Source organism: Vicia villosa, unplaced genomic scaffold, assembly GCF_029867415.1.
Source record: "Vicia villosa cultivar HV-30 ecotype Madison, WI unplaced genomic scaffold, Vvil1.0 ctg.000817F_1_1, whole genome shotgun sequence".
Classification (NCBI taxonomy): domain Eukaryota; kingdom Viridiplantae; phylum Streptophyta; class Magnoliopsida; order Fabales; family Fabaceae; genus Vicia; species Vicia villosa.
In genome coordinates this window covers 69785-92925 of record NW_026705360.1, presented here as the reverse complement: position 1 = coordinate 92925, position 23141 = coordinate 69785, and the positions used below count along the sequence as shown (strand labels likewise).

The following is a 23141-nucleotide window of genomic DNA, read 5'->3' as shown; positions in this document are numbered from 1 at the left end:
AGTGACGTCATCACTTAATAATGATTACGGCTAGAGGAGTGGAAACGTCAAGTCTAAGCTAAAGGGTGCGAAGGATCACGTGTTTTACATTAATTAGAATTACTGTGGCAAATCAGAAAATAGATTTTGGTGAAGTCTGGAAGATTTGCTAAAAACACTGTTCGCGAGTATTGCAAAATATGGACAAAGTGGAAGATAAAAGTTGAGCATACATGTATATCCCGCGAAGAGTTCGATTATAAAGCAAAAGTACAGCATGATAGCGAAGTACAAGGTTTGAGATAACTAATTAAAATCTTTAGGGAGATTATCTTTGATCTTCGAATACTGAGTCTCCCAGGAAGACATACGAAGTTCGATCACGGCCTTTAGTTTCTTCAGTTCGTCAATTTCAGGAATTAGTTTTCGTGCAGCCTCGAAATGTTGGATTCCTAGATTTGCAACTTCAGTCAATTCCTGCTCAGTGATTTGTTGAATGGTTGCCTTGCGAGATTCAGCCTCCTTTATCTTTTCTTCAAGCTGGACAATCTCTTGTCTCCAAGATTGGATATTCTGCTCACATTCATCATACTCTTTCTGTTTCTCCGAGCGCTTAAGCTTGAGAGCATCACCTTTCTTCGACGCCTCAGTGGCGGCTTTCCAAGAAGAATGATGAGAGGCCATCTTCGCAGTTAGCTGTTCCTCGACATTTTGTTTTCGAAGAATATTGGCCTGGAGTTGTTCGACTAGAGAACCCAGCAAGACAATCACCTCCGAAACTTCTTTTGAAACTTGAAACAGATCCACTCTCTTCAAAAGTTGATTCAAGCTATGACTCCTAGTAGGATTCTCGCTAAGAACGTCAACAAGATTGGTTCCAAAGAACTTTTCTTTTATTTGACGAAGCAGATCAGGGGTGTCCTCTTTGTCACCAGCTTCTGTAGGAACGGCTGGAGAATCCTCAAGTTCAGAGGGCGAAAGAGTATTCGCATTCATTATGGCCTTTAGGAAGCTGAGAGGGTCAGTTTGTTTAAGCTGTTCCAATTCCGAAAGAGTAGGTTTCGCAGAGGTAGGCATCGGAGTTGTTCCAGGAATAACTATGGTTGCAAAGGTTGAAGTTTCTTGAGGACTGTTTTCATTTGGTTTAGAAACCTCCTCCATGGCATCTTGTTCAGACACATTGTCTTCACTACCATTGGGTCGCTTATTCGCATTATCACTACCTGAGCATTGATGATCTTCCCCCAGGTTTTTTCCTTGATGAGTAGGCGGGGATTCATCAGTCGAATGGCTTTCTTCGATTGGCGCATTGGGAAAGACGGTTGCAAGAGGCCTAGCATCTTCAAGGACCGTTGAGAGAACATGAGATTTGTTTTGAGGAACATCTGCGTTAAACAAACTAGAATTATTCATGATGACAAGATTCGGAGAAGTCTATTGACTATAATGAAGAAGTTGTGATTACCTTGGAATTTATCGACATCAACGGTAAAGTTGAAAGCTTTAAGGTCGGAAGTAGCAGTGCCAGTGTCATCCTGCAATAACAAGGTAAGAATTAATCATTAAGTTAAAATTAATAAAAATGATTATGGGTTGAAAACCAAGTACCTTGGTTGGAACATTGTCTGGGCTTGAATTATGACTTTCGACGACAAGAACGTTGCTGGCAGTCTTTAGAGGTGATTCTCCAGAAGACACTTTGTCACTGGACGAAATAACTTTCGAGGAACCCGACTCTTTCTCCTTGCCAACAGGGGTGACAGCTTTCTGTCTCTTTTTATGTCCTTGCCTAGTGCGGGGTGGAGATTTGTCATCATCATCCGAAGCAGCCGCTGAAGAAGCTTTTCGCTTCAAAGCTACCGGGGGTTTTGAGCTCTGGAAAGTATGGAGTGAACAAAGTGAGCACTACTCACAAGTTACACATTGTGTAAAAAAATATAGAGTATGGATATACCGTGGGTTTCTTGTCAGCAGTAACAGAAACTCTCTCACTGGGTTTGTCGCTCTTCGATGCTCTAGAATCTTTTTGCGTAGAAGTTTCTTTAACTCTCTTCCTTAGAGCAACAACTGCAATAAAATTTGGAATCAGCATTTTAACGGAATAAGAAGAGTTAGTCGAAAGATTGTCTAAACCCAAACCTTTAGGTATTGGAGTTAGGACACGAACATGTTTAACATCTATATGAAGATGCCCTTTGAAAGTATCCAGGGTATGCTTAGTCAAAACCACTCGCGCAGCGCGTTTTTTAGTACTTTCCTGAAGGATTTTTTAGACATTCCCACACACAAACCAGTCTGGAAAAGGAGGGCTCAGAGCCACACCAAAATCAGCACTTGGCAGCGGAGGGAATTTCAGAGGATTAAGTTCGAAAGCCACTTCATAACGCAGTTCTGGTCAAACAGACGGGGGCAATTTCAACTTATCCAATTTCGCAGAAAACTTCTCGCGCAAATTGGCTGCGGCTTCGCGAACGGTCTGACTAAGATCATTAGGCCTATAGATAGTTTCAAAGAAGTTCTGAAAGGCTTGAATTTCTTTAATATGAGTCGAAGTACCTTTTTGAAATTTCTCCTACACATCATCAAAAGCTGCAATTAGTTCCTGAGATAGATTCTCAGCATCAAAGATTTGTGTAGTATAATACTCCATCCACCATTCATGAAAGTCTGGAGTGGAGTAGAAAGCAGGCTCGAAAGCAACAGGAGAAAGATGAGCAATGTCAGCATATCTGGCGATCTTCGATTCACATTCTTCTTCAGATAGATACAAGGTATGAAAGCACATATGGCTTCTCTTGTCATACAGGCACTTGGGTTTCACTTGAACCAGTCCAAATTGTCTCGAAACCAGATTTGGTTGGTAGCAGAGAATAACATAGTGGCTTTTGGGGGGGCGAAGACGGTGATAGAATAATCTTGGGGTAAGGAAAGCTCCCCAAATAGTCATGGATTCAGTCTCTTGATCTTGAGATGTTGGTGGAAACTTTCGAGTGAACCATTCGAGACCTACTGTCCTGTTTACGAACGGAGCCATCGAAGAACTGAAGTGATGACACCGAGCAAACATCATGACATATGCTAGAAAATGCTCGCGAAGTTTCCCAGTCTCCTCTTTTGGGGTTAACGAAGCCAACCTGGTTCCTTCTACAGTTCGATTTTTTATATCGGGATCTTCTTCGTTCACAACACCTCGAAATGGGAGTTGAGTTTCGAAAGTGGCATTAAGCCACAACTGCAATAGCCAGAAAGGACCAGCGTAGAGCAAAGATCCACTTTTGTAGTTCTTAGTAAGGTTCGTGGCTTCACTAAGGTTTTCGTAAAGGAATCCTAGGATCAATTGGCTCAGGTTTAGTCTTTTTCCAGCATGTAGCTGATTAGCCATGCAGAGATATCTCTTTGCAACTTGTATGGATCTGGAGCAGAAAACACACCTTGAGAGCCATAATGCTAAGAAAGCAATATGTTCCTCATCGGAGACTTCTTCCTGCGTTGTATCATGATATTTCTGGATGAAGGCAGTATAAGTAACTGTTGACTCGTTAAAATTAATGGTATCAGTATCCACATCATTTGGGTCAAAAGTTTCCCCAATTGGTCGAAGCCCTGTGATGGCAGCTATGTCAAAGAGAGTAGGGGTAACCATTCCACATGGAAGATGGAAAGTGTTGTGGGAAGCATCCCAGAAGTGAACCGCTGCTACTAACATGGTTTGGTTATACTCTAATCCCGTTTTTGACAGTTGGATTAAATCATATATTCCTAATGTTTTCCAGAAGGCTGTCTTTTTTCCCTCTACTTTCGTTAGCCAAGCATAGTACAGTTCAGGATCTTTTGCTAACGGGATTGACCTAAACACTCTCACGAAATTGGTTATGTAATTTAACCTAATTTTTGCTAGAGCCAAAGGGGTGGCAGTCGAAGCTTCTGCTGCATTATCAGGTTCTCCTAAAGATGGGTGTTCATCTTCATCTATCCTAATTTTACTTACTAGAGGTCTAGTTTTATAATAAGCAGGAAAGAATTTATCCAGAAAAGGGCTAGTTTCTCCTGGTAACGGACCCATAAAAGCATGAGGTTTTCCAGAAAGTGTAAAAGGAATGATTACCTGAGAAGCGTAGATAGCGCGCGCCTCTGCAGTGTTAGGGTTTGGTATGTGTTCTTGCTCCCCTATCTGGGTAGGATTTTGAAGTTTTAGAACAGGTTGAAGAACGTTTGAAGAAGCCATGGACGAGTTTGATTTAGAAAATGGGTTTAGAAGTAACCAGAGATGTTTTCTTCTGAAGAAAGAATGAGGAAATAAGAGTGAAGGTTGTATGAAGAAACTGAAGCAGGTATTTAAAGGTTTTTAACGGAAACCCTTTCAAAATCTTTTGGGTAAAAGCCAAGAGACACGCGGCATGCGCTGATTTCATCCAATGGCGGTCGAATAGTTATTAACTTTATTCCTAGTATATAGGAGTAATGATCAGGAAGTAAGGCCAGAACTTGGGAATGTAAGTTATGAGTAGACATCTTGAAATTGACAAGACGTTTTGGAAACAGAGTCATAAATGATTATGACGTCAGTCAATGGTCTTGGAACTTTAAAACGAAATCTTATTACAGCAAGAAACGCCTATTTCTCTTGTTTTTCGAAACAGGCATTTATTGGGGGCAATTTGTTAGCTGAAGATTTCGTTTTGCAAATATGATCCTTCGAAGGGTGAAGACTCGAAGGAGGATGGTTCTTGGTGATCGTCTTTGAAGATAAAATGGCTCCTGATGTCCATGTTTCGAGGATGAAGAAAGTTTAAGTCATAATGGAGATAATGAATGCTGAAGCTAATAGGAGTGTATATCTTCGAGACTTAGACGAAATTTTACAAAATATGTTAAGTACTGATACTTAACGTGTTTTTGTGGCATTTTAAGATTAAAGTTATATTGCCACGCGTCGAAGGAGGATTCAGGCGGGAGGATTTGAAATTCGAAGAAGTTTTCATAACTATCCAGAGACAGATGGCTCTCCGAGGATTCTCATGAGAAACGTGGCATTAGATTAGCGTAGGACCGTTAAGGTCGAAATTAGTATAAATAGGGATCTTAATGTTAGGATTTCGGGTGTTCATTTTGTACAAATCACTCACATATTACTCAAGTATCAAGTGTTAAGAGAAAGAGTTCGCTGAGAAATGTACGTATGACACCACCATCATTTTAATACATGTGTATTTTCCTTTATTTTCAAGTATCTTTTGATGTCTTTACATTTCGTTTATTTCTTGCTATTTACATTCCTGCACTCTTTATTTCTCATATTATTTATCTTCGAAGTATTTAACATTTATGCACTTTAAGATTCTTGCACTTTTACAGTTTTGTTCTATGTTTTATATTAACTTATCTTTCGCTGGAATTATATTTACGTGTATAACCAAGTGATTGCTAACCTTTATTATTTCAATTGAGTAATTCTTATTTTCAAGGCAAATCATAAACATGGATCGAATAACAATCTTTTTGACTATGTCCTAGGATCAATCTAGTCGATCCTGCGAGTAACCAAATCATATTTATTATAATTTGGAAGACTAGCGGTTGTTTACCGGAAATCACCGTAAACAACCTCGCACACCACCGATCAAAAAATCACCCATTATCTACATTGATGAGATGCCACTTTTTATGCATAAATATATCGATAACATAGTTGATGTTGGAGGCGACGATAATTGTGGATATCGGGCCGTTGCGAGTTTGCTCGGTAAAGGGGAAAATAATTACACTTTAGTTCGACGGGAACTTCTTGCGGAGTTGACTTCGTATCGGGACATCTACGGCCGACTATATGAAAATCAAGAAAAGTTTGCGAAACTACATGATTCACTTGTTCCACCACTTACCGGTATCACTCCGGTTTCAAAGTGGGTGTCATTCCCCGATATGGGTCATCTAATAGCAAGTGCATATGATCGGGTGTGTGTCGATTTGACAAGGTTTGGACTAAGTGAGACTTTCTTTCCACTTCATAGTCGACTGCCATTGGACGCGTCGAACCGCATCATATGCATCGGGTATCTAAGATCGCGGCACTTCGTCCAAGTGTTTTTGAAACCGGGGTGTCCTATACCGGCTACTTCTTGTCAATGGACGGCACATCATTCAAATGAGGCGGAGACTTGGCCGGATCCTTTCGTTTCAAGAATGACGGAGTTTGAAGAAATGATGAGTCAAGAGCGCGAGCAAAATAGAGAGCGGTCGAAGAACATACCTATTTTGGATTTAGGATCCACCGATTGGTTCGGTGAATTTTAGTTTGTTCTTGATCGTTTTTTGTTTGTAATGACCATTTTTGTATGTATTGTTGTTTATCATGTAAAATCGGACAGATTCAATACATATATAATATAAGTATGTTTTATGTCATCATTGTCTAATTTATGTCTATTTTGAATTCCTTTTGTATTTTTTAAACAAAACACTAAGCAATCAACAAAATGCAAAATTTACCTCTGTTTCTGCATAATTCGGAATCAAAATGTTGACTCATCCTCACCTACCCGTGTTTAACAATATGTAACTTTAATCTTATGTAATGTGATCGATGTAATCTTCATCCGATTAAATAAAGCGAATCGTTCTTGTTTGTTATTTTTCTTCTGTCCAGACCTTATTTCGGAAGTTCATTTCCGAATTCCTCCAAGGGGGTGAATTCGGAGATGAACTTCTGAATACACCAATTTTCTGAAAAACAACTTTATTTCGGAGATGCATCTCTGAAATCAATGTTTTTCATTAAAAAAAAACACGTTTTCGGAGATACATTTCCGAAAACACATTTTTTTTCAATAAAAGTATGTTTTCGAAAATGAACTTCCGAAACAAGAGATATTTTGATAAATTCATCAGAGGTGACTAAGAAGGTTAGGAGGTGGGTAAAGAAATTTCCTAAATTTTCTAGTATCAAATATTATAAAATAATAAAAATTTAATAAAAGAAAAAAAATCTTATGATTGATAAATATTTCAAATGACCTTCATATTAAGTATGCTGAAAGGACAAATACAACATCGATGCACTTAGAAGGCATTGTATGATAATTCTAATTTTAGAAATACAATTCTTTAACTCGTAAATGCTAAAAGCTATTTATTTAATTTTCGAAGAGCTTGAGCTTTATAAATTATACAGAGATAAAATAATATTCTATTTGATACATGCAAATCAGAAAAACAAATGACCAATGTTATCAAATTTATTTATGTTATGATTTTCTTTCTTTCTATACTTTTATTTGCAATAAACGTTGAAGGTAAACAATTTTTTTTAATCTTTTTCAAAAAAATTTCTTTTCTTCCTACACAACATTTTATCTCATTTTTCTAATTGTTTTTCATTAACTTTTTTCATTACAGGTGGTATTAGATGTTTTCAAGATTGTGAATGTCCAATAGATATGTGTCCGCCTAGTTTTATGCCAAGGTGTATTTATGGACATTGTGTATGTGTTAAATTGATGTTATAGATTATATAAGCACAAATCTAAGAGAGTACAAAATGTCATACTAAAATATTCTATGACTTATTATTTAGCTATTCATAAATATGTGGGTTAATACCATTTTACCCCCTTGCCATATAGGTCTTTTTTGGTTTTGCCCCCTGTAAAATATTTTTTTTGAAAAACAACCTTGTCATTTCAAAATACTAACTTTTTAGTCCCTAAAGTCAAAATCCGCAGGAAAATCTGCAGGTTTCCTGCGGATTTTCTTTCGGATTTTCCTGCGGAATTTGACTTTAGGGACTAAAATGTTAGTATTTTGAAATTACAAGGTTGTTTTTCAAAAAAAAAATTTACAGGGGGCAAAACCAGAAAAGACCTATATGGCAGGGGGGTAAAATGATATTAACCCTAAATATGTTGACAATCAACCATTTTTTTATTCTAATTTTTCACATAACTTATAGTTATGTTGTTGTACACTAAGACGATGATAATGAAATGAAATAAGGCGGAAAATATTATTATCTAGATTTTCTTCTTTTCTTTTAGCTTTGGAGATGTAGTCATGATTAAGGTTCTTCAATCGGTTTGTTTGTGTAAAAATCGGGCTCAAAATTTAGATTTCACGGTTTTATTAAAAAGGTTCAATATCAACTGTTAAAATAATTTTTGTAAGATGAGAGAGAAACAAGAGAGAGAGAGAGAGTGAGAGCCAAGATCTGACTTTTCTGGATTTTCTTTTCAAACCAAGCAAACATGGAGGAAGGGTGGATTCAAGTGAAGGAGAGGAACAACAGGAGGTTTGGAGGTAGTTCAAAATGACACATACTCAAAAAGGAACATGGTGTAAAGAGGAAGCTGTCCACAACAATTTTTATCACAGATTTTGGAGATAAGTGGAAGGCCAGAGATTTGTTCATGGAGTTCAAGGAAATAGGGATGATAGAGGAGATTGTTATACCTCCTAAGAGAGATTGGAGAGGCAACCGTTTTGGATTCGTTCGCTTTATCAACGCTGAGGATGAGAAAAATCTGGAGACTAAAATGGATAACATTTGGTTAGAAGGTGTCAAACTTAAAGCTAACATTTCTAAGATCAAAAGGAAAGAAGAACTTTTGTACCAAAGGAATAACAACAGAAAAAGTCTTGGCAATGGCATAGGTAGCAGACTTGATCATTCTAAGGAGAACAGGTCCTTTAACATTACAACTTCCGGGCCTTCTCGATCCTACGCGGAGGCAATCACAGGAAACATTCTGAAGAAACCTGAAGATAACAAAGAATCGAGTAAGACTTTTTACTACACCTCTTCTGAGATCGAATCTAACAGGTTTAGCAAGGCCAAAATAGGAGTAGTGCATAGTCCAGGACTTACCTTTGGAGTAGCTCAGAGCCTTCTTGAAGAGGGGTTTTTCTCTATCACTGCGACGGTGTTGGGCCCAAATTTATGTCTTTTGGAGGAAGAAACTGATGGTGTTTTGGAGACCTTGCTAGAGGAAGAATCTGAGTGGAGGAATATGTGGTTCAAAGAAATCAGAAATTGGAAGAAATCCAATGCGGAATGCGCGAGAGTGGCGTGGATCTCCATCTTCAGAATTCCTTGTTTTTTCAGAAACGAAAGTTTTATCAACCTCCTTCTGGCTGACATTGGGAGAGTGGTTAACCCTGAAATCATTAACAACAAACCTAACAGATTGGACAGTCTTAATATCATGATCTACACAGATTCAGTAGAATTAATCAGAAGCAGAGTCAAAATGTGCATTGATGGAATCTGGTTCAACTTACTGATTATTGAAGATGTTACTCTCCACCAAGAGAAGAACGCACCGTCGTCCCAAGGAGGCAGCTTGAACTCGGACGAAGATTCTTCATTCTCTTCCCCAGATTCTTTGGCCAAGGATGAGTTGTCGGTGTTTGCTGGTTCGCACAACGGTTCACCGATGATCTCAACCAAGGACCGGCCACCGCGATCCGCCGCCGACGAAGCAGAGAGAGAAACGAGATCCAGCACATCGCATCGGGAAACGAGACAAAGTAATGAAATTGACGGTGACAGAAACTCAGAAACACAGAAAGGTGAAGGCGATAGATCAAGAAAAGAGGGATTTTTTTGTACAACCTTTAATGGTTCTGAACTTATAGCAGACAATCTTGATCCTCTTTTAGGGAAGACTTCTTCAGACCCTATTTCTATGAATTCTGGCAGCGAGGATACAGGGGTAGCGGCTACTAATTTCACGCCTTTGAGGAGAAAGAGAAATATAGGGATTTCTCAAGTGGGCCCGGCAGGATTAATAATAAATGATTTAAATGGTGATTTAAATGGTGATATTTTAATTAACGATTTGGAGAACGTGGGGGCAAAGAGTGGGGGCCACTTGGAAAGTGTTTATTCAATTGAAACGGTCAAACCCCATCCTTTTGAATGCAAAGTTAATTCTGACGTGGACAAAAGTGGGCCCAATCAGGTTCCTCTTTTCAGTTATTCAAAGGTGGAAAAGGTCTCACCAACGCACACAAAAAGCACTCATGTGTCTTCTACTGAAATCTCTACTAATTCTAACAAAAAACGTCTCTCTTTTCCATTGAAGAGTGCGAATTTAATCAGGAAGAGGAAAGGAATCAGTAGTCGAAAATCCAAAATTCTGAGCTTTGATGATCAATGTCGAACTGTGAAGAATTCGAAACACTCTAGAAAAAAATAAGGGAGGTGCTGGACTTAGGGGAGAAAGTTCTCGATTTTATTCATCCAATCCAGGGCGGGGTTCAACAAAGGAAGACAATTCAACAGGAACCAGAACTTCATCTCATCAAACAGAAAAAAAATAATTTCCTTTCTTACGGAGTTCCTTTGTCTTGTGAATCCATCACAAGCACTGACATTAGAAACTGCAATAGAAGAGGAAATAACAGTACGAGCAATAATGCTTCAGAGGGCCTTTGGAACTCCATGTCTAAACTAGGAATCATCAATATATCAAACAATTTTGATCCAATCAAAAGCTTGAAGGAAATGGAGTTAAGGATCATAAAGGTGTGCATGTGGAAAAGGGGACCCAAAATGGTGTGCACCCATGATTGTTCTTTCGTACAATATCCGTGGTGGTGGGAATCGGGCTAAGCGTAAGCGAGTCGGATTCCTAATTCAAAAGGGAGATGTTGATCTATGCTTCATTCAAGAAACAAAACTTAGTGGAATAGGTGTGGATGTGGTTAGAGAGTTGTGGGGAGGTGTGGATGTTGAATGGTCTTACTCGGATGCTATCGGAGCCTCCGGTGGAATATTAACTATGTGGAAGAAGGACTTCTTTTCTCTTATTTATAGCTTTAGGGGAGAAGGCTTTCTTGGTCTTTGTGTAGAGAAAGATGTAAAACTTATTTATTATGTCAATGTTTATGCTTCATGTGACAAAGTTGTTAGGAGAAAAACTTGGAACAATCTTTGTGATTTCAAGCATAATAACACCATTGGATCTTGGTGCATTGGGGGTGACTTCAACTCTATATCTACTATTGACGAAAGAATTGGTGTTACTAATAGAGATTATAGTAGGGATTCAAGATCTTTCAATGAATTCATAGAGGAAATGGAGTTGGTGGATCTTCCCACCATAGGTCGCAAGTTTACTTGGTTCAAAAGTAACGGGAAGGCGATGAGTAGACTTGATAGATTTTTATTATCGGAGTGCTACATAGAAGATAGTAAGGTGGATGGTCAATTTATAGGAGAGAGGGATGTGTCGGATCATGCACCCATATGGTTGAAAAACAATAGAAAGGATTGGGGACCAAAACCTTTCAAGTTTAACAATTTATGGCTAAAGCATGAGGAGTTTGATAATTTTGTTAAAGAGGAGTGGAATAAAATTGTAGTCAAAGGGAGAGGGGACTATTGCTTGGTGGAGAAATTGAAAATCCTTAAAAGTCGGATCTCTTGGTGGAATAAAATGGTTTATGGTTGGATTGACCTCAAGATTGACAAAGACGTGAGAGAGATGCATTCTTTAGATAACTTGTTTGTTCATTTTGCAGGTAATGTTCCGGAAGAGGTTGTTGAGAAAAGATTGAAATTGGTGGAGGACTTTTGGAGTAATCTTAACAAAAAAGAAGGGTTTCTTAGATTAAAGTCGAGGCAACTTTGGCTCACCGAGGGGGATGATAACACTCGCTTTTTTCATAATTCATTAAAAGATAGAAGAAGAAGGAACTCTTTATGCACCGTGGAGACTAGGGGGGGTAGAATGGAAGAGGTCAAGGATATCAAAGACTTTGTTTTCAAGCATTTTGAAGATTTTTTTAAAGAAGAGGTGTGTACTAGACCGGAACCACATGGGATCGATTTGAAAGTGTTATCTATAGGGGATTCATTGGATCTTGAGAAACCTTTTTCCGAGAACGAGATCAAGGATGCTATTTGGTCGTGTGACAAGAATAAAACCCGGGGCCGGACGGATTTTCCATGGAGTTTTTTAAAACTTTTTGGCATATCCTTAAAGAAGATTTGATGAAGCTTTGCAATGATTTCTTCTTAAAAGGCACGCTTGTTAAAGCTATTTCTTCTTCTTTTCTTGCGGTAATTCCTAAAAAGAAGAACCCTCAAGAGTTGTCCGAATATCGTCCTATTTGTTTAGTGGGGAGTATCTACAAGATCCTTTCGAAGGTTTTGGCGGCTAGAATGAGGGGTGTTTTGAATTCTTTGATCTCTACCAATCAAATTGCCTTTGTTCCGGGTAGAAGTATGATGGATGGAGTTTTATTGGTTAATGAGATTCTTGATTGGGCTAAAAGAAAAAAGAGGGGGTGTCTTTTACTTAAAGTGGATTTTGAAAAGGCGTATGACTCTATTTCTTGGAACTATCTTAGATGGATAATGAGAAGAATGGGTTTTGGGAATAGATGGATGAATTGGATGGAATCTTGCATCTTCACTAGTCACATGTCCGTTTTGGTGAATGGAAGTGCTACCAAAGAGTTTAAAGTTCATCGTGGTCTTCGTCAAGGTGATTCGATTTCGCCTTTTTCTATTTGTTATAGCTATGGAAGGACTTAGTGCTCTCATGAGGAAATCGGTAGAGGTGGGGGATTTTCAACCTTTCAAAATTGGTGAACATGATTTTGTGGATATCCTTCAATTTGCGGACGACACCGTAATTTTAGGAGAACCTACAAGTAACAACATTTGGAGCATAAAAGTGATTTTGAGAGGTTTTGAGCTTGTTTCCGGATTGAAAATTAATTTCCACAAAAGTAATATCTTTGGAACTAATATTGGAGATTGGTTACTTCATTCGGCCACTTCTTTCTTATCTTGCAAAAAAGGATCTTTTCCTTTTAAATTCCTTGGCATTTGGCTTGGAGAAAGAGCTAACAAGTCGAAGGTGTGGAAGGATGTGGTTAATAATATAAAGGCAAGATTGTCGAGGTGGAAGGGGCAAAACATTTCAATAGGTGGAAGGGTGACTCTTATTGGGTCGGTGCTTAACGCAATCCCAATTTTTACCCTTTCTTTTTATAAAGCACCGAGCAAGATTATCAAAGAGATTAGAGGTCTTCTTAGTAATTTTTTGTGGAACGGGAATGCAAATAAAAGAGGTATTCATTGGGTGAAGTGGGAGAATGTTTGCAAACCTAAGGAGAAAGGTGGTCTAGGCATTAGAGATGTTAGTGATATGAATAGAGCTCTTCTTCTCAAATGGAAGTGGATAATTTTGAAGGAGGATAATGCTATTTGGAGTAGATTTCTACTCTTGAGATACGGCAATCCGAAATTCAAAGTGCTTGCTTCGTGTGGGGATGTTCTAAATCCGGATGATTCTAGTTGGTGGAGAGATATCATTCTTAATGATTTCAATGAGGCGGATAGTGTAGAAGGATTCTCCGATTGGATTAATTGTGAGTGCAAGAATGGAAACAACATTCTTTTTTGGCATAGTTGTTGGTTGGGCGATCAAACTCTTCGTGAATCCTTTCCACATTTGTTCGATCTTTCAACCAACAAACTTTGCAAGGTTAGTGATATCATATCTTGGAATAATGGTGCTTTTTCTTGGAATTTTAACGACCTCTTCGGTATCACCGGAATGACTACCTTGAATTTGTCTCCCCCTTTTCCCAACCATAATGGCACCGTCTCGGATTTGCGTATTCAATTGAGGGATTTAAAAGATTCTTTGGAGAGCATCATTCCGATCATGTCGGACAATGATGTTTTTCATTGGAAATTAAATTCTTCCGGTGTTTTCTTGGTTGCAAGTGTGAATAGCTTGGTTTCTAATGCCAAAGAGAATGCTTGGACAATCGACATTATCAAGTTATTGGAAATTATGTGGAAGGCTAAGGCTCCGAAAAAGGTTCATATCTTTTCTTGGAGATTCTTTATTGACCGCCTTCCTTTAAAAGATCTATTGCTTTATAGGGGGGTCTCTAATTTCACCTCTTCCGATTGTGTTCTTTGTTCTAATCATCCGGAAACTTCGCAACACCTTTTCTTTCGTTGTTCTGTTTCGAAGGCGGTGTGGGAGAAAGTACATAATTGGTTGGGAGATGAAGTGGAGGTAAACTTGGAAGAGTTCAAGATTTTTGGTTGCTTTCAAGAAAAGGTGAAGACTCACAACATTAGAATTAAATTAAATTCCATTTGGTTGGCAATTATTTGGTGTATTTGGTTGATGAGAAACGCTATTATCTTTGAGAACGCTACTTATAGCTTCGAAACGATAATCTCCAACATTTTGTTTTACTCTTGGAGATGGTTAGGTGGTAGTGAGTATACCTCTAGGACCTCCTTTTATGATTGGTATAAATTACCTTTAAACTGTTTCAACTCTTTATAGAGTTTCTTTGTAAGGGTTGCACCCCTAGTGCGATATCTTATAAAATTGCTTATTAAAAAAAAAACTGTTAAAATATTAATTTTCAACGAATTCGATTAAATTGATTTGTCGAGTAAATTAGGTGGATTTTAATCGGTTTAAAATTTATTTGGTCAAATCCATAAAAATAACCCATTTTTTCATAAAATTTACGAATATTCAAAAATTTTTTTATTTCAAAAAGAAAAACTATCAAAATTTTATAATGGCCCAAAAAAGAACTACTTTTACTATAGGAAAAAAAAATTATTACGTGATTCTAAATAACTTTTAAAATATAATATTGCATGCAATTGTGTTTTTGTGAATACATAATGCTACCATTAAATTATAAAAATGATGATAATCTGATAATATTATGAACTATTTTTGTAATGGGTTAGGTATATAGTAATAAAAATAAATAAATATTAGTTGAGTTCGATCAAGTTTGATTTCCAACGGGTCCAAAAAATGATATGAACCCAATTGAATCAACCTTATACTATATAAATTAAGCAATTGGATCAACCCAACACCTGACCCGATCCGACTCATTTTCACACAAAAAACAATGGATTAGTCGGTTTTAAACCGACGGTTCAAATTTCTCCACTCCTAATCATGACAAACAATCACAATTTCTTTTCACTTCTACGAATAAATAACCAACTATCTAACTAGAATAGAGAGATCTTTGAGGAGAAGAGAAAGTTAGATGGGGGAGAGTATTGCGTGTTGATGACATAATATCGACATGTGTTGGGAAAATTTTGGAATTATGTGAAACATCGAGGATATGAGGCTAAAGGGGAAACTAAGGATTTATTTATGATATTAAGGTCCTTACTGGGATGAAGATTTCTTTTGGGGTAAAACTGATTTGGTTTGTACTTAGTATAATAGCAGTTCCTGTATTGAAGAATACTTCACAATTGTGTTGTACTACGAGCGTGTATAGGAGGATACATGATGGATTTTTGAAGTCTATGTATGATTAACGAGATTGAAAGAGAAGGAAATTGAGAAAAACGTTTGTAAGCTTTAGATAGAAAATAAAGTACGTTATTGCAATTGGGTAACGATTGTTTATGCTACCACCATGGTTGTCGCATACCTATTGACAAATTGAGGAACTGATCACCCTCAATCCCTTGTTGATAGTAGACGGGATCAAGTTGGATATGATTGTTGATAACAAGTAAAGTGAATTGACGTTTCATTGAGAGGTTAGTTGTTCGCAATTTTTTGTGAGCCTAATACGAAAGTAGCTATGAAATAGTTGGGACTTATTGAACAGTTCGGAGACATGAGTTGGTATGTGAGCTAACGCCACAGAGTGGAAAATTGAGGATATCAAATGTGAACAATTATTTCTGGTGGATAGTAAAGAAAGCTAGGAGCTAGATGTGAAATTTAGTAGTTGACAGAAATCAAATGAGGATAGTGACTTTAAAGTAGATGAATCAGAGTGGCGTAGCTGAAGCGTGATGTGGCACTACTCGTTATGTGTAACACCCCTTACTAACTCCGCGGCAATTTAAATAAATATTCAGAGTACATGAAATAAGGGTGTCACAATTCATAAAAAAATAAACATCATTCAGTCATGTCATGCATTCACTGAGGTAATCATCATAAATCAAAACGTTTCATGTTAACACAGCGGATATTAATTCAAACGGACTAAGTTTAACATCTTTAAAACTTATCCTTCCAAACATCAAAACATAACTAGAGTCAAAATCATAAACTCTAAACAATCGCGTCCCCAGTGTTACAACTACCAGAGCATGACACCTGACGCTAACTAAAAACACTGACTCATGAGCTAATCCTCACCGAGTCGAACAACCGCTATCCTCAATCTGAAAATGACAACCTGTAAGGGTGAGTCTCATCATAATTAATAAATGTTATAAGGTTATAAAGCAATAACACATCACAGATGCATCATTCACCCAATTGTTTCATAAACAGACATTCAAAACAAGTCAAACAACAATCAACACATCATCAACATTTACAACACTGGAATACATCCAATCATGTTATAAATTATGCATATGTATGAACTGACACTATGCATGTGGTACCAACATCATCAAATGGGAATAACCCATGACCGATCCAACATCATCAAGATACGGCCCTGCCAGCACAGATTCCACACAATGGGAATCATGCCCTTCACTGATCCAACACACCCTTATGGATACAGTATCATCAATGAACATGAATGAATGCAACATATACAACATACTTATACCATTATCATCATCATCATCATCATCAACATCATCATCATCATCAAGTATGTTCATATATATTAACATCATTCAATCATAATTCCATCATCATCATATAGAAAACATACACGTATTTGCATCAATCATCATCCTCAATAAGAAATAGCATACATGTATCTTCATCATTCTAAAACCAATCGATCATCATCATATAGATTATTCTATAAGGTTCGTTTAGCTCGAAACGGCACATCAAACGGACTAACAGTTAAAAAGTTAGGCATCGTTAAACTTTTTAAAAATGTCCCAAACATCAACAGCACACGGCACCAGCTTGGTTCGCGGCGCGAACTGAGCGTCCCAAAAATCCTTGGCTCTCTGCCAAGCTATTCGCGGCGCAAACATCTACACGCGGCGTGAAGCGAGAAAAAGTCACGCCTTCGCGGCGCCAACACGGGTACGCGGCACGACCTGTGCGTATCACAACTTCCTGCCATTCTGCCCACCTGTTTGCGGCGCACCCTATGTACGCGGCGCGAACCGGTAATTTCAGAAACCCCAACATGCAGAAAACAACATTCTACACATTCAAAACTCACCCAATTCATACCAGTACGAACCTAGGGAAATGGAATGCACAAACAACACAAAATATACCTCATAATACCCTAATTACGCATCAATTGAGACCATAACAACCCAAACATCATGGATTCAAACATAGAGATCATACATCATACAATTTGACTCAATTCCTAAACCTATCATATGACTCAATCGACCTGAATTCTACATCTATTCAGTATTATCAACCCCTAACCCGATAATAGATGATAATCAGATAAGTCCCCCCTTACCTTAGCCAAATTCTTGAACTCTTCCCTTTTCTCTGCTTCTGCACTTTCACGTTCTTCCTCTCTTCTCCTCTTCTGCTCTTTTCACGTTCTTTCTCTAATTTTCTTCTTTTTCTTCTTTTATGAAAAATAATAAAATTTAGTAAAAAGGCCTTGTGACTAACACCCCTCCTTTTACTAACACTACCTCGGCCCAACTCTATTATTTTCCATAATTTTAGAGAAATATCAAATAATTCCAATAAAATAATTTAAATCCCAATTAAACTAAATTAAGGAAAATTACGGATGTTACAACTCTCCCCCACTAAAGAGTTTTTGTCCTCGAAAACATACCTCAAGCAAAGAGTTCCGGATAGGAATCTTTCATCTGGCTTTCTAACTCCCAGGTGACGTTTCCATCAGCTGGTCCTCCCCAAGCTATTATGACTAAAACTATTTCTTTGCCCCGCAATTGCTTCAGTCTTCTATCTTCAATCCTCACAGGCAACGTTTCAACCGTTAAGTTGTCTTTAACCTGCACATCATCCACTTGGATCACGTGGGACGGATCCGAAATGTATTTCCTCAATTGAGACACATGAAATACATCATGAAAGTTAGCAAGCATCGGCGGTAACGCAATACGATATGTCACTTCTCCCACTCTTTCAGAAATTTGGAATGGTCCAATAAATCGCGGAGTCAACTTCTTTGACTTCAAAGCTCGACCAATACCCGTCATAGGAGTAACGTTCATAAACACATGATCTCCCTCTTGAAACTCAAGTGTCTTCCTTCTTTTATCATAATAACTCTTCTGACGACTCTGAGAAGCTTTCATCTTCTCTTGAATCCTCTTAATATTCTCCATAGTCTGTTGTACAATTTCTGGTCCAATCACAGCACTCTCACCAGCTTCCTACTAACACAATGGAGTTTTACATCTCCTACCATACAATGCCTCAAACGGAGCCATACCTATACTCGAATGAAAACTGTTGTTGTAGGTAAATTCAATCAAAGGCATATAACTATCCCAAGCACCTCCTTTTTCCAACACACAAGCACGTAACAAATCTTCTAACGACTGAATTGTCCTCTCAGTCTGTCCATCCGTCTGCGAATGATAAGCAGAACTCAGTCTCAGCTTAGTACCCAAAGCCTTCTGCAAACCTTCCCATAACTTAGACGTAAATCTCGGATCTCTGTCTGACACGATACTTGAAGGAATACCATGTAGACTGACTATCTTCTCAATATATAATTGAGCCAACTTTTCCATCGGATAATCCATTCTTACCGGTATAAAATGTGCAGACTTCGTCAACCTGTCCACAACAACCCAAATAGCTTCACAATTCTTCACAGTTCTCGGCAGACCCGAAACAAAATCCATCGATATGCTATCCCATTTCCACTCAGGAATAAACATCGGTTGCATAAATCCAGATGGCTTCTGATGTTCAACCTTTGACTTCTGACAAGTCAAACAAGAATACACAAACTCAACAATTTCTTTCTTCATTCCAGGCCACCAAAACAACTTTCTCAAATCATGATACATCTTGGTAGCACCAGGATGAATACTTAATCCACTACGGTGTCCTTCTTCTAAAATACTTCTTTGAAGTTCAGCAACATTAGGAACACAAACTCTATCACCAAACCTCAGTAACCCATTCTCGTCAACTCTGAATTCACCACCCTTGTCTTGGTTAATCAAAGTCAATTTGTCGACTAATTCTACATCAGCTTTTTGACCCTCTCTAATCTCTTCAAGAATACCACTGGTCAGCTTCAGCATACCCAACTTAACACTAGTAGGGGTACCCTCACATACCAAACTCAAGTCTCTGAATTGTTCGATCAAATCCAATTCCTTCACCATTAGTACAGACATATGCAAAGTCTTCCTACTTAAAGCATCAGCAACCACGTTTGCCTTACCCGGATGGTAATTCAAACTAAAGTCATAATCTTTGAGGAATTCCAACCACCTCCTCTGCCTCATATTGAGTTCTTTCTGGTCAAAGAGATACTTCAGACTCTTATGATCACTAAACACATCAAACCTCGAACCATACAAATAATGTCGCCACAACTTCAAAACAAAAACTACCGCTGCCAACTCTAAATCATGAGTCGGATAATTCCTTTCATGCACTTTGAGTTGTCTCGATGCATAAGCGACCACTTGTTGATTCTGCATCAGTACACCACCTAAACCCATCAACGAAGCATTACAATAAACCACAAATGATTTTGTCGGATTCGGCAAAATCAAAATAGGAGCACTAGTCAACCTCTTCTTCAGTTCTTGAAATCCTTCTTCACATTTCACATCCCAAATAAAGGCCTGACCCTTCCTGGTTAATTTAGTTAACGGCAATGCTAACTTTGAAAATCCTTCAATGAACTTCCTGTAATAACCTGCAAGACCAAGAAAACTACGGATCTCTGACACTGACTTCGGTGCTTCCCACTGAGATACAGCCTCTATCTTTGTAGGATCGACAGCAATACCATTCTTGGAAATCACATGTCCAAGAAAACTGACCTCTTCTAACCAAAATTCATACTTTGACAGTTTGGCAAAAAGTTGCTTCTCTTTCAACAACTCCAACACGGTTCTGAGATGTTCTGCATGTTCTTCCTCACTCTTAGAATATATTAGGATATCATCTATAAACACCACCACAAACTTATCGAGATAAGGATGAAATATCCTATTCATATACTCCATAAATACACCAGGTGCATTAGTAACCCCTAACGGCATTACCGAATACTCATAATGCCCATACCTTGTTCTGAAAGCAGTCTTCTGAATATCATCGTCTTTCACACGAATCTGGTGATACCCAGACCTCAGATCAATCTTACTAAACACACGTGCTCCAACTAGTTGATCCATCAAATCATAAATCATCGGCAAGGGATACCGATTCTTGATAGTAACCTTGTTCAATTGTTTGTAATCCACACACAACCTCATTGAACCCTCTTTCTTCTTCACTAGCAACACAGGTGCACCCCACGGAGAAACACTAGGACGAATGAACTTCTTCTCAAGTAATTCTTCCAACTGCTTCTTCAGTTCAGCCAACTCAGACGGCGACATACGATACGGTGCCATCGATACTAGACTAGTTCCCGGAATCAATTCAATGGAAAACTCTACTTCTCTTTCTGGTGGTAATTCATTCACTTCTTCCGGAAAAACTTATGGAAAATCACATACCACTGGTTGTTCGCCACTTACTACCCTTTCCTTCGAATTGGCCAATGCAAATAACATAAACACCGTTGCACCATTCTTGATAGCTTCATCCACCTGTCTAGCTGTCATCTCCAGATCATCGGAATTAACTCCTCCAGGAAAGACTACTGTCTTTGAAAAACAGTTGATGTGAACAATGTTAAATTCTAACCAGTTCATCCCTAAGATTACATCGAGTTGTTTCAACAGAAGGCACACTAAGTCCATCCCGAATTCTCTACCAAAAATGTCAACCGGACAATTCAAGCATGCAGACGAAGTAGTTACTGAACCCGACGCTGGAGTATCAATAACCATACTTCCATTTATTTCAGGTATTTCCAAATTCAACCTCTTAGCACAATCCAAAGAAATAAAAGAATGAGTTGCTCCATTATCAATAATCGCAACTAAAGGTGTGCCATGAATAAAACACGTACCTTTAATTAGTCTATCCTCCGGAGTGGTCTCTGATCCAGAAAAAGCAAAAACTTTTCCTCCAGCGTGATTCTTCTTCGGTTTAGGACACTGTGGGCTAATGTGGCCCTCTTCACCATAATTGTAACAAGTCACAATCCTCTTCTTACAATCAGCGGCAACATGACCCACTTCCTCACACTTGAAGCACTTCTTCTGGTTCAGCTTGCACTCATTCCTACGGTGCCCGACCTCACCACAGTTATAGCATCTGACAAAAGCACTGGAGTCTCCCCCACTAGGCTTCTTCCAACTACCAGTCTTTGGATTACCTCTACCATATGGCTTACCCTTATCCATAGGCTTCTTCCCTTTTCTATCAACTAACTCGCGAGAGTGAGATGATTTCAGCTTGATATTATCTTCCTCGAAGATCCTAATACAGTCCACCAAGTCTACAAATATCCGGATTCTCTGATATCTGATACCCTGCTTAATCTCATCACGGAGACCGTTCTCGAACTTGACGCATTTCGAGAATTCACTAGCTTCATCGTTGTTGTAGTGAACGTAGTACTTCGCCAATTCAACGAACTTCGAAGCATACTCTGGTACTGTCATGCTACCTTGAACTAGTTCCAGAAATTCAATTTCCTTTCGACCCCTTACGTCTTCAGGAAAGTACCTTCTCAAAAATTCTCTCTTGAACACAGCCCAAGAAATAGCCACACCATCAGTTTCCAGTTCAGTCCTGGTGGCCATCCACCAGTCGTCATCTTCTTCAAACAACATGTGAGTACCATATCTCACCTTCAGATCCTCAGCACAATCTATGACTCTGAAGATTATCTCGATCTCCTTAAGCCACTTCTGAGCACCTTCAGGATCATGCGTGCCCTTGAACAATGGAGGATTTTTCCTCTGAAAACTATTCAGCTTCCTGTCAGCACCAATCGCAGCTCCATTTGCATTTCCTCCCAGCACACCAGCAATCATGCCCAGAGCCTCGGCGATAGCATCGCCGTTTCTTCCTCCTCTTCCAGCCATTGTTCTGCTTAAATCACAACCAATTTAATCAGAACAGAAGTATCGACAATTAACTCTTACTAGTCGCATACACAGGAAAACAAAACTAACACTAAGACTCTGGTCATAACGACCGACTATGCTCTGATACCACTGTTGTAACACCCCTTACTAACCCCGCGGCAATTTAAATAAATATTCAGAGTACATGAAATAAGGGTGTCACAATTCATAAAAAAATAAACATCATTCAGTCAAGTCATGCATTCACTGAGGTAATCATCATAAATCAAAACGTTTCATGTTAACACAGCGGATATTAATTCAAACGGACTAAGTTTAACATCTTTAAAACTTATCCTTCCAAACATCAAAACATAACTAGAGTCAAAATCATAAACTCTAAACAATCGCGTCCCCAATGTTACAACTACCAGAGCATGACACCTGACGCTAACTAAAAACACTGACTCATGAGCTAATCCTCACCGAGTCGAACAGCCGCTATCATCAATCTAAAAATGACAACATGTAAGGGTGAGTCTTGTCATACCCCAAATTTGTCCTACCCTTTAACTTCTAACTGGCTTAGGCTTTGCATTCATGTACATACATCACTTAGGTCATAATCCATACCCATGCATTCATATCGTAGGTGTTATTCAAGGGCCAGCAAGAAAAAGCTCCATTGCAAAGAAGTATGATCAAAGAACGAGAAGACTGAGGTATAACCATGTGGCTCTATATTCATTGAAGTCCTCCTGGATTGGGGTGTCTCTCCGCTTCAAATCAGGGCATTGATTAGAGGGTACAAGCTTGCAAATCATCTGGTTCTTCAAATCAGGGTTTCTTTGACCAAAGTCAATCAGTTGACTTTCTGGTCAACATTTAATCAGAAGTGGCTTCTATGTGCGGAGAACTTCTCATACTGACTGTGTGGATGTGTTTGTTTGACTGGATGTGAGTGGAAGAGATTTAATCGGGAATTTCATCAATAGTCGGAAAAATCGGAACAGTTGACTTTTGGGTCAAAATC

General features: G+C 38.5%; 2 protein-coding genes across 2 annotated transcripts; both read left to right on the top strand.

Annotated features, from left to right (window-relative positions):
• Positions 1-7133: 7133 nt before the first annotated feature.
• On the top strand, positions 7134-11104 carry LOC131631390 (uncharacterized). The gene is made up of 3 exons (XM_058902184.1): positions 7134-7271; positions 7375-7566; positions 7851-11104. Exon 3 carries the CDS (start codon positions 8382-8384, stop codon positions 10170-10172), a length of 1791 nt encoding a protein of 596 aa, XP_058758167.1. The 5' UTR covers positions 7134-7271; positions 7375-7566; positions 7851-8381; the 3' UTR covers positions 10173-11104.
• On the top strand, positions 10542-11972 carry LOC131631386 (uncharacterized). The gene has a single exon (XM_058902181.1). The coding sequence runs from the start codon at positions 10542-10544 to the stop codon at positions 11970-11972; it is 1431 nt and encodes a 476-aa protein (XP_058758164.1).
• The last annotated feature ends 11169 nt before the right edge of the window (positions 11973-23141 follow it).